This window comes from Schistocerca nitens, chromosome 7, assembly GCF_023898315.1.
Source record: "Schistocerca nitens isolate TAMUIC-IGC-003100 chromosome 7, iqSchNite1.1, whole genome shotgun sequence".
Lineage (NCBI taxonomy): Eukaryota > Metazoa > Arthropoda > Insecta > Orthoptera > Acrididae > Schistocerca > Schistocerca nitens.
In genome coordinates, this window is record NC_064620.1 from 608,756,855 (window position 1) to 608,771,084 (window position 14,230).

General features: G+C 49.1%; 1 protein-coding gene across 1 annotated transcript in view; it reads right to left on the minus strand.

Annotated features, from left to right (window-relative positions):
• Positions 1-449: 449 nt before the first annotated feature.
• LOC126195774 (nascent polypeptide-associated complex subunit alpha, muscle-specific form-like) overlaps positions 450-14,230 on the minus strand; it is a 67,326-nt gene continuing 53,545 nt past the window's right edge. The window contains exons 3-4 of the mRNA XM_049934406.1: positions 4,750-6,378; positions 450-467 (exon numbers count right to left, since the gene is read on the minus strand). Coding sequence (XP_049790363.1) covers positions 450-467; positions 4,750-6,378 — 1,647 coding nt within the window. The remainder of the gene's footprint in view (positions 468-4,749; positions 6,379-14,230) is intronic.

A 14,230-nucleotide genomic window follows, 5' to 3' on the forward strand; every position in this document is an offset into this window, starting at 1 on the left:
CACCAAACTTGCCAATAAGTCAAGCTGTTGAGCTAGTTCAGTGGTAAATATAAGTACACACTTCTGACCTTGAAATGGTCATCTAAATCCAGTTGGTTCTCATAATGAAGTAGAATTTCAAGATAAGAAAGCTGACAATACATGTAGATACATACAGAAACCCAGTTGATAAATTATTCAGTGCGCACACATTAATCGGTCAAGTTGTATGTTCACAAGAAGCTAGTTACATTCAGATTTTCCTAATTTTTTTTTTGGTTGGAGTCGGAGAACTATTATAAAGCAGAGAGACTTATTATATCTCCAATGAGATTGGAATAGACAGCTGAAACAACATTCTTCTCATAGAGCAGACAGCCACCAAAACAACTGCACGCCAAAGTGCTGAACTGAAAGGCCAACAGGTTCTGTCTCTATTTCTATGATCATGATTAGGGACTAATGCATATTTAAGAATATTCCTTGTACTGAAAATTGAAAAAACACCGGTGGTTACACTGTAAACATTACAAATAGATAAACTAAATTGTTTTTGATTATTATATGCTGTAAAACAATTTCTGATCAGGTTAATTTCATTGGCTCTGTCCCAAAAAAGAAGGAATGCAAATGAAAAGACAGCACATGACAGCAGACAGAATGCGATTTTCTGCAGAGAAATTTTTTAAGCCATGAAGAACACACATCTTCAAATCCAGAAAATGGACTGTGCAGGTCAACTGTGCATAATGACAAAAAAGTTTGGTTCAAGAAGCCATTCAGAAATGAAACCAGTAAATTTGTGCAGTCCAGTTTCATGCCAGCATCTGTTATGATGAAAGAATGAGGGGGAGTTGCCGTTAGAAAATGTAAAATGGATCACAGAACACTGACACAAACTTCTAGAATATGCCATTTGTAAGCAGAACTGCCATTCGCTCTATGGTATGGGGAAGTGGTTGTAAAATTCTAATTATTCCCTCAAAAACTATACTCTTCTTGGTTCTATATTTACCACATTGAGTCTGAAGAAGACACAATAGCTTTAGTGTCTTAATCAGCTCTACCAGTGTCATTCCTACTATTATTGCTCATCTCTTTTGACTTATTGATCACTGAAAGTGCAAACAACATGTTCAGCATCTGAAGCAGCAGCATCTTACTTACTTGGAATCCATTCGCCTGCAGAATTTTCTTCTCCGACATCCGTAGTTTCAACAGTAGACAATTACTTTATGGTATAGTCTTCTTTGATTTGTCACTTAATCTGCTGTATTCGGATTCAGAGAATCCTTGTATACTGTCCACAAGAGTAGCCAGCAACAATTTGGCTATGTTGTTGTAACGAATTTGTACATACACAATTGTGCATGTACAGTAACTTACTTGGGTTACAGTGCTGAACTGATTATAGAACAAGGCTTTTTTTGTGTTTAGTCAGAAAGGTTGATGCAACATATTTTTTCGAATTACATATTCCTTGACAGATACCTCAGTTGTAGAAGTCTGCATTTTGATCATTCAGAAAACGTTCCACCCTAAAAATTGACTCCATTCCATTTGAAAAATCGCTGCCACCCAATGGTTTCTATGTCAGGAAAAAATCACTAAGCGGAGAATATGAGGATGAGGCAAAATTTGTTAGCTGAAAGAGACGACATGTCTGTTCTGTACAGAATGAGCTGATACATTGTCATTGAGCAAAAATATGACCTCATTAAGCTTCTTGTGACACTTCACCCTGACAGCCTCGCATTACCTCATTTGGAGATTTCACCAGTATGTGGAGGTTTTCTCCTTATCGTTATAATCTGATAGCAACACACAATGGCACTTCCAAAGAACACTCTGCATCAACTTACCTGATGATGTTTGCATCTTTGCTTGTTTTATTGGTCATGAATCCATGTTTACCCTGCTTTCTATGCTCCTTACTTTTGGGGTAATGACTGGAAGTGGTGCAATATGCCTTCACCATGCACCATGCACTGTGTGGTGGTGTGTGGATTATGTGCTTCAGTTTGGTGGGCTTTTTCAGTAAGTGTTCTTCACACTATAGCAGCCAGAGACTGTGTGTGTGTGTGTGTGTGTGTGTGTGTGTGTGTGTGTGTGTGTGTGTGTGTGGGCGCGCGCGCGCGCTCTATGTGGGCTAATATAATGTGTTCTAATACAATTTCTCAGGTCCTGAAATGAGATCCATTGTATGTAAAATTTTGTTCTCCACATCTAGAACAGCTTTTTGCCACCCTCCCAATATCTGCAATATTCTTGTCAGACCCTGTGCTCCTTTTGCACCCATCTCCCTACCCAATGGCTCCTACCCTTCAACTGCCCCAATGCAAGATGTACCATACCACATGCACCCTCCTACCATCAACTGTTCCAGCCAACACATGTCATACACAAACTGTTACGTAAACACTGTTCGGCCTTTTATCAACAAATTATCAATTAGGATTAATGGGAGTAGGTAGAGGGTGTATACTGACAACACACAATATAGTGTTGCAGAGCATGTGCTAGAACATCACAGTTGTGACCTTGGTGCCTGTTGCACCACATGTACTGTTCCGAATCTTCCCCCAAGCAACAGTTTCTCAGATTTCTGGAGGGGGAAACTAGTGCCAAAACATGTCCTTGGTTCTTACCACCCACCTGGCATTAATTTACGTTAATTTCTTCTGTCTTGGCATTTCTTCACAGTAAGTTCTCCTTCTGTCACTCAGTTTTAGTTGTCTACATCTTTCATTGTCTTACCTGTCTATTTTTCACTGCACCATCTGACCTCTGTTACATACAATCCACTTATCTTTTCACTCTTATTAACTCATGTGTGATGTTTAATCAGTAATCTGCATCTTGCATATTATCCAGTCTTCCACCTTTCAGCTCCAAAATTTTTAAATCTCATACAATGCAGTCCCCAGCAATCAGTCTTTCCTTCTCACCCTGTGTGATAAGTCTCTCCTGACCCACAGTTCCAGTTGACCTTCCCAAAATCTACCTTTTTTCTAGACCTCTCCTCCCCTGTGGGTTCGGGGGTTAGAATAGGCCCGCGGTATTCCTGCCTGTCGTAAGAGGCGACTAAAAGGAGTCCCAACTGTTTCGGCCTTTAATGTGATGGTCCCCATTGGGGGTTTGACCTCCTTTTTTCCAAATTCAACAGAAGTACGAGCCTTTTGGGGAAGGTCACCTTACGTGGTGCACCATGCATCCTCTGTGCCCTAAGACCTTGGCAGTCGTTATCGTCTTGGCGTCGTAACTGCACCCTACATCCCTCATTTTGGGCTTACACAGCTGATGGATTGTGTAAGTTACGCCGTTAGTGAGTCACCATCTACACCCACGATCACTATGGACTACCCATGGCACCCAAAATCCAGCACGGTAGCCAGCCCGTTGTGGTGGGGTCGTCATGTACCCTCTAGGTTGTAGCCCCCTGACAACACAGGGATTGTACTGCCGATGCCTGAGCTGACACCTCCCCACGTAAGCCAAGGAGTAGATGCCCGTCTGTCTGGGGCATCAGGACTCCTGGCAACAGCCATCCTGCCAGGTGGCCTTTGCTGTGGCTGGGTGGCGCCCGTGGGGTGAGCCCCTGGTCGGAGTGGGGGCATCGGGGCGGATACCCCACAACGAAGCGGGTAAAGTCTCAATCCGGTGGTCGCACGACCACCAACGTCTCTAAGCGCGGTAAAGTCGACTTTAATGCTGTGGCATATGACCCCAAATCGTTCCCTTCCCTAGCCACGCCCTGGGAGGGACGCAGGGCTGCGGACAGACAGGAGCCATATTCACCGCGATACCTTGTGTGCAGCAGAACTGATGGGGATTCATTTTTGGGGACGAAGCCTCTGTTCTTTGTGACCCAACTTGAAGATAAGTTTGGGGAAGTGGCGTCTCTTTCCAAAATGCGGAGCGAGGCCATTTTGATACAAGCAGCTTCCTCTGCACAGTCAAAGGCGTTACTCACCTGTGTGAAGCTTGGTGACATACCCATCACCGTCACTCCCCATAAGTCACTAAATTTGGTCCAGGGGATTATCTTTCATAAAGATCTTCTGCTACAGTCTGATGACGAGCTACGGGAGAACTTGGCACGATGAGGTGTACACTTTGTTCGTCGTGTCTTTAGGGGACCCAAGGATAATAGGATCGCTACTGGTGCTTTCATCCTGGCCTTTGAGGGCGACTGCTTGCCTGAGAAGGTCAAGGTCATGATCTACCGTTGTGATGTCAAGCTCTATGTCCCACCCCCTATGCGATGCTTCCAGTGCTGGAAATTTGGACACATGTCCTCCAGATGCACTGCCAGCCCCACGTGTTGAGATTGTGGACGACCTTCTCATCCCAATGCTCCGTGTGCTCCGCCTCCCACCTGCGTTAACTGTGGGGAGCATCATTCTCCCTGCTCACCAGACTGTGCAGTCTACCAACGAGAGCGGAAGATACAAGAAATTAAGACCCTGGACCGTTTAACTCACCAAGAGGCGAGGAAGAAATTAGAACCGCTCAACCCCACACCTATGTTGAGGAGTTATGCTGCTGTAACACTGCCGCCACCAGTTCCTGCAAAGATTCCTCTCACAGTTGGTCCACCGAACAGTCACGTTACACCTGCCCCACCACAGGTGGGGGCCACTCTCTCTTCCACTGCTCCCTACACACCCAGTTTGGGAGCAGTGCGCCCCGAACAACTGGGGACGTCAGTCCCCACCTCTCAGCCGGAGAGGCGACAGCCCTCTCGGGCTTCTCAGCCGGAGAGGCGACAGCCCTCTCGGGCTTCTCAGCCGGAGAGGCGACAGCCCTCTCGGGCTTCTCAGCCGGAGAGGCGACAGCCCTCTCGGGCTTCTCAGCCGGAGAGGCGACAGCCCTCTCGGGCTTCTCAGCCGGAGAGGCGACAGCCCTCTCGGGCTTCTCAGCCGGAGAGGCGACAGCCCTCTCGGGCTTCTCAGCCGGAGAGGCGACAGCCCTCTCGGGCTTCTCAGCCGGAGAGGCGACAGCCCTCTCGGGCTTCTCAGCCGGAGAGGCGACAGCCCTCTCGGGCTTCTCAGCCGGAGAGGCGACAGCCCTCTCGGGCTTCTCAGCCGGAGAGGCGACAGCCCTCTCGGGCTTCTCAGCCGGAGAGGCGACAGCCCTCTCGGGCTTCTCAGCCGGAGAGGCGACAGCCCTCTCGGGCTTCTCAGCCGGAGAGGCGACAGCCCTCTCGGGCTTCTCAGCCGGAGAGGCGACAGCCCTCTCGGGCTTCTCAGCCGGAGAGGCGACAGCCCTCTCGGGCTTCTCAGCCGGAGAGGCGACAGCCCTCTCGGGCTTCTCAGCCGGAGAGGCGACAGCCCTCTCGGGCTTCTCAGCCGGAGAGGCGACAGCCCTCTCGGGCTTCTCAGCCGGAGAGGCGACAGCCCTCTCGGGCTTCTCAGCCGGAGAGGCGACAGCCCTCTCGGGCTTCTCAGCCGGAGAGGCGACAGCCCTCTCGGGCTTCTCAGCCGGAGAGGCGACAGCCCTCTCGGGCTTCTCAGCCGGAGAGGCGACAGCCCTCTCGGGCTTCTCAGCCGGAGAGGCGACAGCCCTCTCGGGCTTCTCAGCCGGAGAGGCGACAGCCCTCTCGGGCTTCTCAGCCGGAGAGGCGACAGCCCTCTCGGGCTTCTCAGCCGGAGAGGCGACAGCCCTCTCGGGCTTCTCAGCCGGAGAGGCGACAGCCCTCTCGGGCTTCTCAGCCGGAGAGGCGACAGCCCTCTCGGGCTTCTCAGCCGGAGAGGCGACAGCCCTCTCGGGCTTCTCAGCCGGAGAGGCGACAGCCCTCTCGGGCTTCTCAGCCGGAGAGGCGACAGCCCTCTCGGGCTTCTCAGCCGGAGAGGCGACAGCCCTCTCGGGCTTCTCAGCCGGAGAGGCGACAGCCCTCTCGGGCTTCTCAGCCGGAGAGGCGACAGCCCTCTCGGGCTTCTCAGCCGGAGAGGCGACAGCCCTCTCGGGCTTCTCAGCCGGAGAGGCGACAGCCCTCTCGGGCTTCTCAGCCGGAGAGGCGACAGCCCTCTCGGGCTTCTCAGCCGGAGAGGCGACAGCCCTCTCGGGCTTCTCAGCCGGAGAGGCGACAGCCCTCTCGGGCTTCTCAGCCGGAGAGGCGACAGCCCTCTCGGGCTTCTCAGCCGGAGAGGCGACAGCCCTCTCGGGCTTCTCAGCCGGAGAGGCGACAGCCCTCTCGGGCTTCTCAGCCGGAGAGGCGACAGCCCTCTCGGGCTTCTCAGCCGGAGAGGCGACAGCCCTCTCGGGCTTCTCAGCCGGAGAGGCGACAGCCCTCTCGGGCTTCTCAGCCGGAGAGGCGACAGCCCTCTCGGGCTTCTCAGCCGGAGAGGCGACAGCCCTCTCGGGCTTCTCAGCCGGAGAGGCGACAGCCCTCTCGGGCTTCTCAGCCGGAGAGGCGACAGCCCTCTCGGGCTTCTCAGCTGGGGACGCTCGGGCCTCCTCCAGCCTCACTTGTTTGGAAGGGATCCCTTGGGGGAGTCTCTTCCAAGGAGTTCCACAGTGTCTCACAAGACACTAGCCAGTGGCTGAAGAAGCCACCAGCTGCTGGTCGAAGGGCTTCACACGCTTCGTCTGTTCCTGATAATGCGTCAGGAAAGCCCTCCCAGCATGTAAACCCTCCTCCAAAAAACAAGAGAGAAGAGGAAGCTCTCTAAGAAGCCTAAGGACCCAGTGGTTCCAGCGCCACCGCTTCCTGTCAGCTCAGCCTCTGAGAATGAGGTCGAGCTCTTTGCGTCCCCTGATGACCTAGATCTCGCCGTCTTCTCAGAAACGAAGGACGTAGCGACGTCCAACTCTGTCGATGGCAGCATGTGACCCTGCGAAGTAATTTGATTTTTCAGTGCCTGCATGCCCCTACAGGACACGCTTTGTACAATCCTCCAGTGGAATTGTGGCGGTTATTTTAGCCATCTACCCGAGTTACGTCAGCTTCTAAGCATAACACCTGCTTTCTGCATTGCCCCCCAGGAAACCTGGTTCCCGGCAATGCGGACCCCTGTCCTTCGTGGATACAGGGGTTATTACTGCAACTGTAGCAGTTACAATTGTGTGTCAGGTGGAGCCTGCGTGTATGTCCTTACCTCTGTATATAGTGCTCCTGTGCCCCTTCAAACATCATCGGAAGCTGTGGCTGTCCGCGTAATGACTACCCTGGACATAACCGTCTGCAGTGTCTATCTCCCTCCAGGTGGTACAGTCTCCCTGACCGAATTGGCTGCACTTGTCACCCAACTTCCCACGCCTTTTCTTCTCCTGGGGGATTTTAACGCCCACAATCCCCTGTGGGGTGGAACGAAGATTACTGGCCGAGGCAGAGATGTCGAGAATCTCCTCTCCCAACTCGACCTCTGCCTCTTAAACACTGGCGCCGCCACACATTTCAGTGTGGTGCATGGCACGTTCTCGGCCATAGATCTGTCGTTTTGCAGTCCAGGGCTTGTACCATCGGTCCACTGGAGAGTCCATGACGACTTGTGTGGTAGTGACCATTTTCCAATCTTCCTTTCACTACCCCAGTGTCGCTCCCATGAACACTTGCCTAGATGGGCATTTAGCAAGGCAAACTGGGAAACGTTCTCCTCTGCTGCCACTGTTGACTCTCTCCCCCACGGTACCATCGATGTGGCGGTTGAGACACTGACTGCAGTGATTGCTTCCGCTGCGGAACATACCATTCCTCGTTCGTTAGGGTGGCCCCGGCGAAAGTATCCAGAGGTCGCTGAAGCCATTAAAGAACGTCAGTGGGCTCTTTAGCGACATAAGCGGCACCCATCTTTGGAGAACCTCATTTTTTTCAAACGTCTCCGTGCTCAGGCACGGCGGCTCATCAAAAGGCGGAAACAGGAGTGCTGGGAGAGGTACATTTCCACTATTGGCTCCCGTACTTCACCCTCCCAGGTGTGGATGAAGATTCGGTGCATCTTTGGATTGCAGCACTCTACAGGTGTCGCAGGGCTTACCCTCAACGGGGCGGTATCCACCGATGCTGATGCAATCGCCGAGCATTTCGCACAGCACTATGTTCGGGCCTCTGCGTCGGGGAATTACCCGCCTGCGTTTCGCGCGCTCAAACGCTGGGAGGAAGGCACACTGCTTTCTTTTGCTTCTCGCCACCCTGAGGCGTATAATGCCCCATTCAGTTTGTGGGAACTCCAGAGCGCCCTGGCATAGTGCCCTGATACAGCCTCTGGGCCAGATGGCATCCACAATCAGATGCTCAAACACCTGTCCCCGGACAATCAGCGGTGTGTTCTTGCCATGTTCAACCGCATATGGGGCGATGGTGTCTTTCCGTCGCAGTGGCGGGAGAGTACCGTCATTCCGGTGCTGAAGCCTGGTAAGGACCCGCTTAATGTGGATAGCTATCGGCCCATCAGCTTGACAAATACTCTGTGCAAGCTATTGGAACGCATGGTGAGTCGACGGCTGTGTTGGCTGCTCGAGTCTCGGGGTCTTCTGGCTCCGTGCCAGAGCGGCTTCCGTCAGGGCCGTTCCACCGCCGATACTTTGGTCTTTCTTGAGTCTGCAATCCGCACTGCTTTTTCCAGGCGCCAACACCTCATCTCCGTCTTTTTCGATCTCTCCAGAGCATATGACACGACGTGGCGGCACCATATTCTCGCCACGTTGCACGGGTGGGGTCTCTGGGGCTCTCTCCCCATTTTTATTCAGAATTTTTTATCTATTCGGACATTCCGCGTTTTAATTGGCATATCCCATAGTTCACTTCATATCCAGGAGAACGGCATTCCACAGGGCTCTGTATTGAGCGTGCCCCTTTTCCTTGTGGCCATTAGTGGCCTTGCAGCAGCAGTAGGGTCGTCTGTCTCACCCACGTTATATGCTGACGATTTCTGCATCTTTTTCAGCTCCTCCACCATTAGTGTTGCAGAACGTCGGTTGCAGGGAGCCATACGCAAGGCGCAGGCGTGGGCCCTAGCCCATGGGTTTCAATTTTCTCCTGCGAAGACTTGTGTTATGCACTTTTGTCGGCGTCGCACTGTCCATCCCCACCCTGAGCTCTATCTTCAGGATGCCATGCTCAGGGTTGTTGACACTTACCGTTTTCTGGGATTGCTGTTCGATGCCCGGCTTACTTGGCTTCCACATATTCGTCACCTCAAGCGTCAGTGCTGGCGGCATCTGAATGCCCTCCGCTGCCTCAGCAACACAACGTGGGGTGCAGATCGTAATACGCTGCTGCAGCTCTACAATGCCCTCGTGCTGTCTCGACTGGATTATGGGAGTGTGGCGTATGGCTCAGCGTCGCCCTCAGCGTTGCAACTGCTGGACCCAGTTCACCACTGTGGGATTCGACAGGCGACAGGAGCATTCTGCACCAGCCCTGTTAATAGCCTCCTTGCTGAGGCTGGGATTCCTCCACTTCGTATTCGGCGTCAACAGCTGTTAGCCAACTATGTTGCCCACGTCCATTGTTCGCCCCGTCACCCTAACTATCGTCTCCTTTTCGCTAATGCGGCAGCCCATCTCCCACACCGGCAGCCGTGATCAGGCCATACGATTGGGATCTGTGTTTGGTCGTTCCTTAATGAACTCGAGTGTTTGCCTCTTCCATCTGCTTTCCAGGTCAGCCCACATACACCACCTTGGTGTATTCGTCGGCCGCAGCTTCGGCTGGAACTTTCCCGATGGCCAAAAGATTCAGTTCCTCCTGCAGTCTTGCGCCACCAGTTCCTTGCTCTCCTAGGCGCATACCATGCCTCAGAGGTTATCTATACCGATGGCTCGATGGTTGATGGCCGTGTGGGGTACGCTTACGCTCATGCGGACTATGTCGACCAGCGCTCCTTGCCGGAAGGCTGCAGTGTTTACACCGCAGAACTGACAGCCATTTTTCGTGCCCTTGAGCATGTTCGTACCAGCACTGGAGAGTCTTTTGTCATTTGCAGTGACTCGCTCAGTGGTCTGCAGGCTCTTGACCAGTGCTACCCACGCCATCCCATTGTTGGTGCCATCCAGGGGTCCATTCACACTCTTGAACAGCGTGGTTGTTCGGTGGTGTTCATATGGACCCCGGGACACTTTGGGATCGCGGGAAACGAACTTGCCGACAAGTTAGCCAAAGAGGCTACCCGCAAACTGCCATTGGAGATTGGCCTCCCGTCAACTGATCTCCGAACGGTTTTGCACCGTCGGGTCTTTGGGTTGTGGGGAGACGAATGGCGCACTCTGTCTGCACCCAACAAGCTGCGGCATGTAAAGGAGACCACGAGTGTGTGGGGTTCCTTCATGCGGGCCTCTCGCAGGGATTCTGTTGTTCTGTGTAGGCTCCACATTGGCCACTCTTGGCTGACGCATGGTCATCTGCTGCGTCGAGCGGACCCCCCTCATTGTCGTTGTGGTGCGAATATGACGGTGGTCCATATATTGTTGGACTGTCCTCTTTTAATCGCCCTCAGGCGAACTTTCAATCTCCAGTGTGATTTATTATCTCTTTTAGGTGAGAATGTCTCTATGGCAGATCGTGTTTCAAGTTTTATTCGAGCAAGTGGCTTTTATAGGTCCCTCTAATTTTATTGCGTCACCCTCTTTTGAGCTGTATATTTTACTTAGTTTTGTGTTGTCATCAGACTCCACCCTAAACTTTCAGGCTGGGGGTTTTAACATGTTGCAGTGTGGCTGGCTCATCCTATTATTATCGTGATCTGCCAGCCTCATTCCTCTGCTGTACAGTTTTACTTCCTTCTGCCTTTCTTCTCTGTGTTGTTTTTGTTGCTGTGCTCCATTTTCCATGTTTCTTTATTATTGACCTTGGGGATTTTCTTCCCCTGGAATTTTTATCTTGTGCTTCGAATGACTAATGGATGGTTTCCCTGTGCTCTGTGTGTTTATGAAACAAGGGACCGATGACCTCTGCAGTTTGGTCCCTTTAATCCTCAAACCAACCAACCAACTTTCTAGACCTCTCTAGTCCTTTCCCTTAAGCCATCTTCCTTCCCCTTAAACTGTTCTGCCTGAAGGAGGAGCTACTGGCTTCAAAAGCTTGCCTAATTACAACCTTCTTTTATGTGCATTTTCTGCCACCACTTGATTAGTAGATTTATATCTATGTAATTAGATCGTCATTTTCATACTGTGTGAAAGTTATTTGTTGCTAGCCAACCATTCAGGTCATGGATTACACCTGTTTCTTATAGAATCAATTTTTATTCTAGGTTTTAATGGGACTCCATATATGGCAGTACAGATTCCTTGACATACTGGTATTATAGTGGTCAAAAGTCTTTAGCCAGTACACTGTCACCTAGGTAGCACACAATAGTGTTTTCTGATTTACACAGTAACATTTGGCAACTGCCTCTTAAGTCTCCTTCCTATTCATCAGGGCAGTGTGCAAATTCCTCCTTAGGGTGGAGAATACTTACATAAAACAAATGAAGAAGGATGAAAACACAGTCTTATTACTTCTAGAACATACACATCCCTGGAGATAACATATTTTATGGGACTGACAGTGAGTGCTGGATCTTCCTATAATAGTTGTATAAATCATTTAACTCCAGTGAGTACATGTTTCATTGTAGTTTCACCTTATATTTCGAAATATTTATTTTCTACATGGTTGTTTTTTCACTGAAGATGCAGCTGGAAGTGTTCTGAAACTGATAGTGTCTAAGAATAAAAGGGTTTCACAGCTTAAGCAGTTTCATTTCTCAACATGGTTTGTCAAGGCTATGGTCTACATCTACATCCACATCCATACTCCGCAAGCCACCTGACGGTGTGTGGCGGAGGGTACCCTGTGAGTACCTCTATCGGTTCTCCCTTCTATTCCAGTCTCGTATTGTTCATGGAAAGGAGGATTGTCGGTATGCTTCTGTGTGGGCTCTAATCTCTCTGATTTTATACTCATGGTCTCTTCACGAGATATACGTAGGAGGGAGCAATATACTGCTTGACTCCTTGGTGAAGGTATGTTCTCGAAACTTCAACAGAAGCCCGTACCGAGCTACTGAGCGTCTCTCCTGCAGAGTCTTCCACTGGAGTTTATCTATCATCTCCGTAACGCTTTCACAATTACTAAATGATCCTGTAACGAAGCGCGCTGCTCTCAGTTGGATCTTGTCTATCTCTTCTATCAACCCTATCTGGTACGGATCCCACACTGCTGAGCAGTATTCAAGCAGTGGACAAACAAGCGTACTGTATCCTACTTCCTTTGTTTTCAGATTGCATTTCCTTAGGATTCTTCCAATGAGTCTGTCTGGCATCTGCTTTACCGACGATCAACTTTATATGATCATTCCATTTTAGATCACTCCTAATGTGTACTCCCAGATAATTTATGGAATTAACTGCTTCCAGTTGCTGACCTGCTATTTTGTAGCTAAATGATAAGGGTTCTTTCTTTCTATGTATTTGCAGCACATTACACTTGTCTACATTGAGATTCAATTGCTATTCCCTGCACCATGCGTCAATTCGCTGCAGATCCTCCTGCATTTCAGTAAAATTTTCCATTGTTACAACATCTCGATAAACCACAGCATCATCTGCAAAAAGCCTCAGTGAACTTCAGATGTCATCCAGATTGTAAAGGTTTTAAACAAAAAACTCAGAAAGTGTCTGTGGCATCTGATGATTGCATCCTGTGATGACACAATGTCATACACTTCCACTAAATTTCGGGTTGTAGCAACATTGTCCTCCTTTAAATGCAGAAAATGCTACACAATTTATCAGGCCTGCAGAGATTTGCCTGGAGACAATCAGACAGTTATTATGTAATTTTATTTTTTCAAGGTGGTGATTAAAATGTCATGACTGCCTCTTCTGTGCTGGTGTCAGATACTGCTCCCTAACAAATCTGTACTAATGTACCTATGGCAGCTGACATATTTGGGTTCAGTTTCTACTGTTACCTCATCCAATGTGCACTTTTCTGACAACATAATGCAGTACTAAAACTGATAATAGTGCCATACTTGGCAAAAATAAAAAGAAAAAGACAAAGAAAAAGAAAAAGAAAAGAACCTAGGTTTTTGAGTTGTACATTTCTTCTTCCTTGGAGTAGGAAATATTGGTTAGTGAAGGTTGAGGAAAATGGGGCATCTCACTCAGATCGCAGACTGAGTGGACTGTGCTGTGAGGAGAAAGTGTCACAAAGTTTGGTTTGGTTCCATTTTTTACATGTTCTGTGGATAAATTTTGCGAGAGCTTGTCATGCTTGTGTTGGTTCAAGGTGATGGTGGTAGTGTTTGGAATTTAATGCAGGACTTTCACACAAATGTCTGCAAGACCTTCATGCCTCCACCTCTTCTCTCCTCGCCGGCCAAATACTAACATTGAAGTTCTTCTCCACCACCAGGATTCAAACCAGCAAACCTTAGCATTGAGCTCCTACACAGATGTGCATTAGCTTTCTTGTCTACAAATCGGATAATATTCTTACTACACGTGTCTGTGAAATACATTGTGTATTGCATAGAACTGACCCAGAAAATTATTTCATTTGACACCAGTGAATGGAAGCAGGTGATGAAAGCTTCACAAAATTAGCTTACTTCACAAAAGTCTGAAATGATGCAGAGAGCAAAGTTTCTGAAACTGAGGGTTACTGAACATCTATAACATGTGATTTCCAGTTAAAATTAAAAGGGCACTGAGGAATTTTCAACAGCTGGTGGTGCAGGTTATCTTGCCTGATGTCCCATATTCTTGATTGCTATGATGTTCTTAACTTGTACATAACTGAATGAATTGTACCTTTTATAAGCTATGTGATAGGCTTTTACTACAAATCAGTTAGTGATACCTTTTACCATTTCATTTATGGGACATGGTGTTGTAGCTTGGATTATGACTTTTGCATCATACAAAAACAGTACTCTTTCTGCTTTACCAGTGTAAAGTGGAAGATCAGTTACATGAAACAAGAACAGGAGTGGTTCTGCAGTTGAATCCTACAGGACAACAGTAGCAATTTGTCCCCTCTCCACTCAAGATGCTATCATGATGAATCTTCTATCTGACACAGTACTTTGCATCCTTTTGGTTAAGTAAGAAGTGGACCACTTACTCATTGTACCTCAAAAGCATCTCAGTTCCTCATGTTGTTGTTGTTGTTGTTTTCATTGTTCTTCTTCTTGTTCTTGTCTTGAGTCCGAAGACTGGTTTGTTACAGCTCTCGATGTTAATGCAACCTACATCCTTCTGAATATGCTTGCATTCATCACTTAATTCTTGGTTCCCTCCCCAGATTATTACCAGC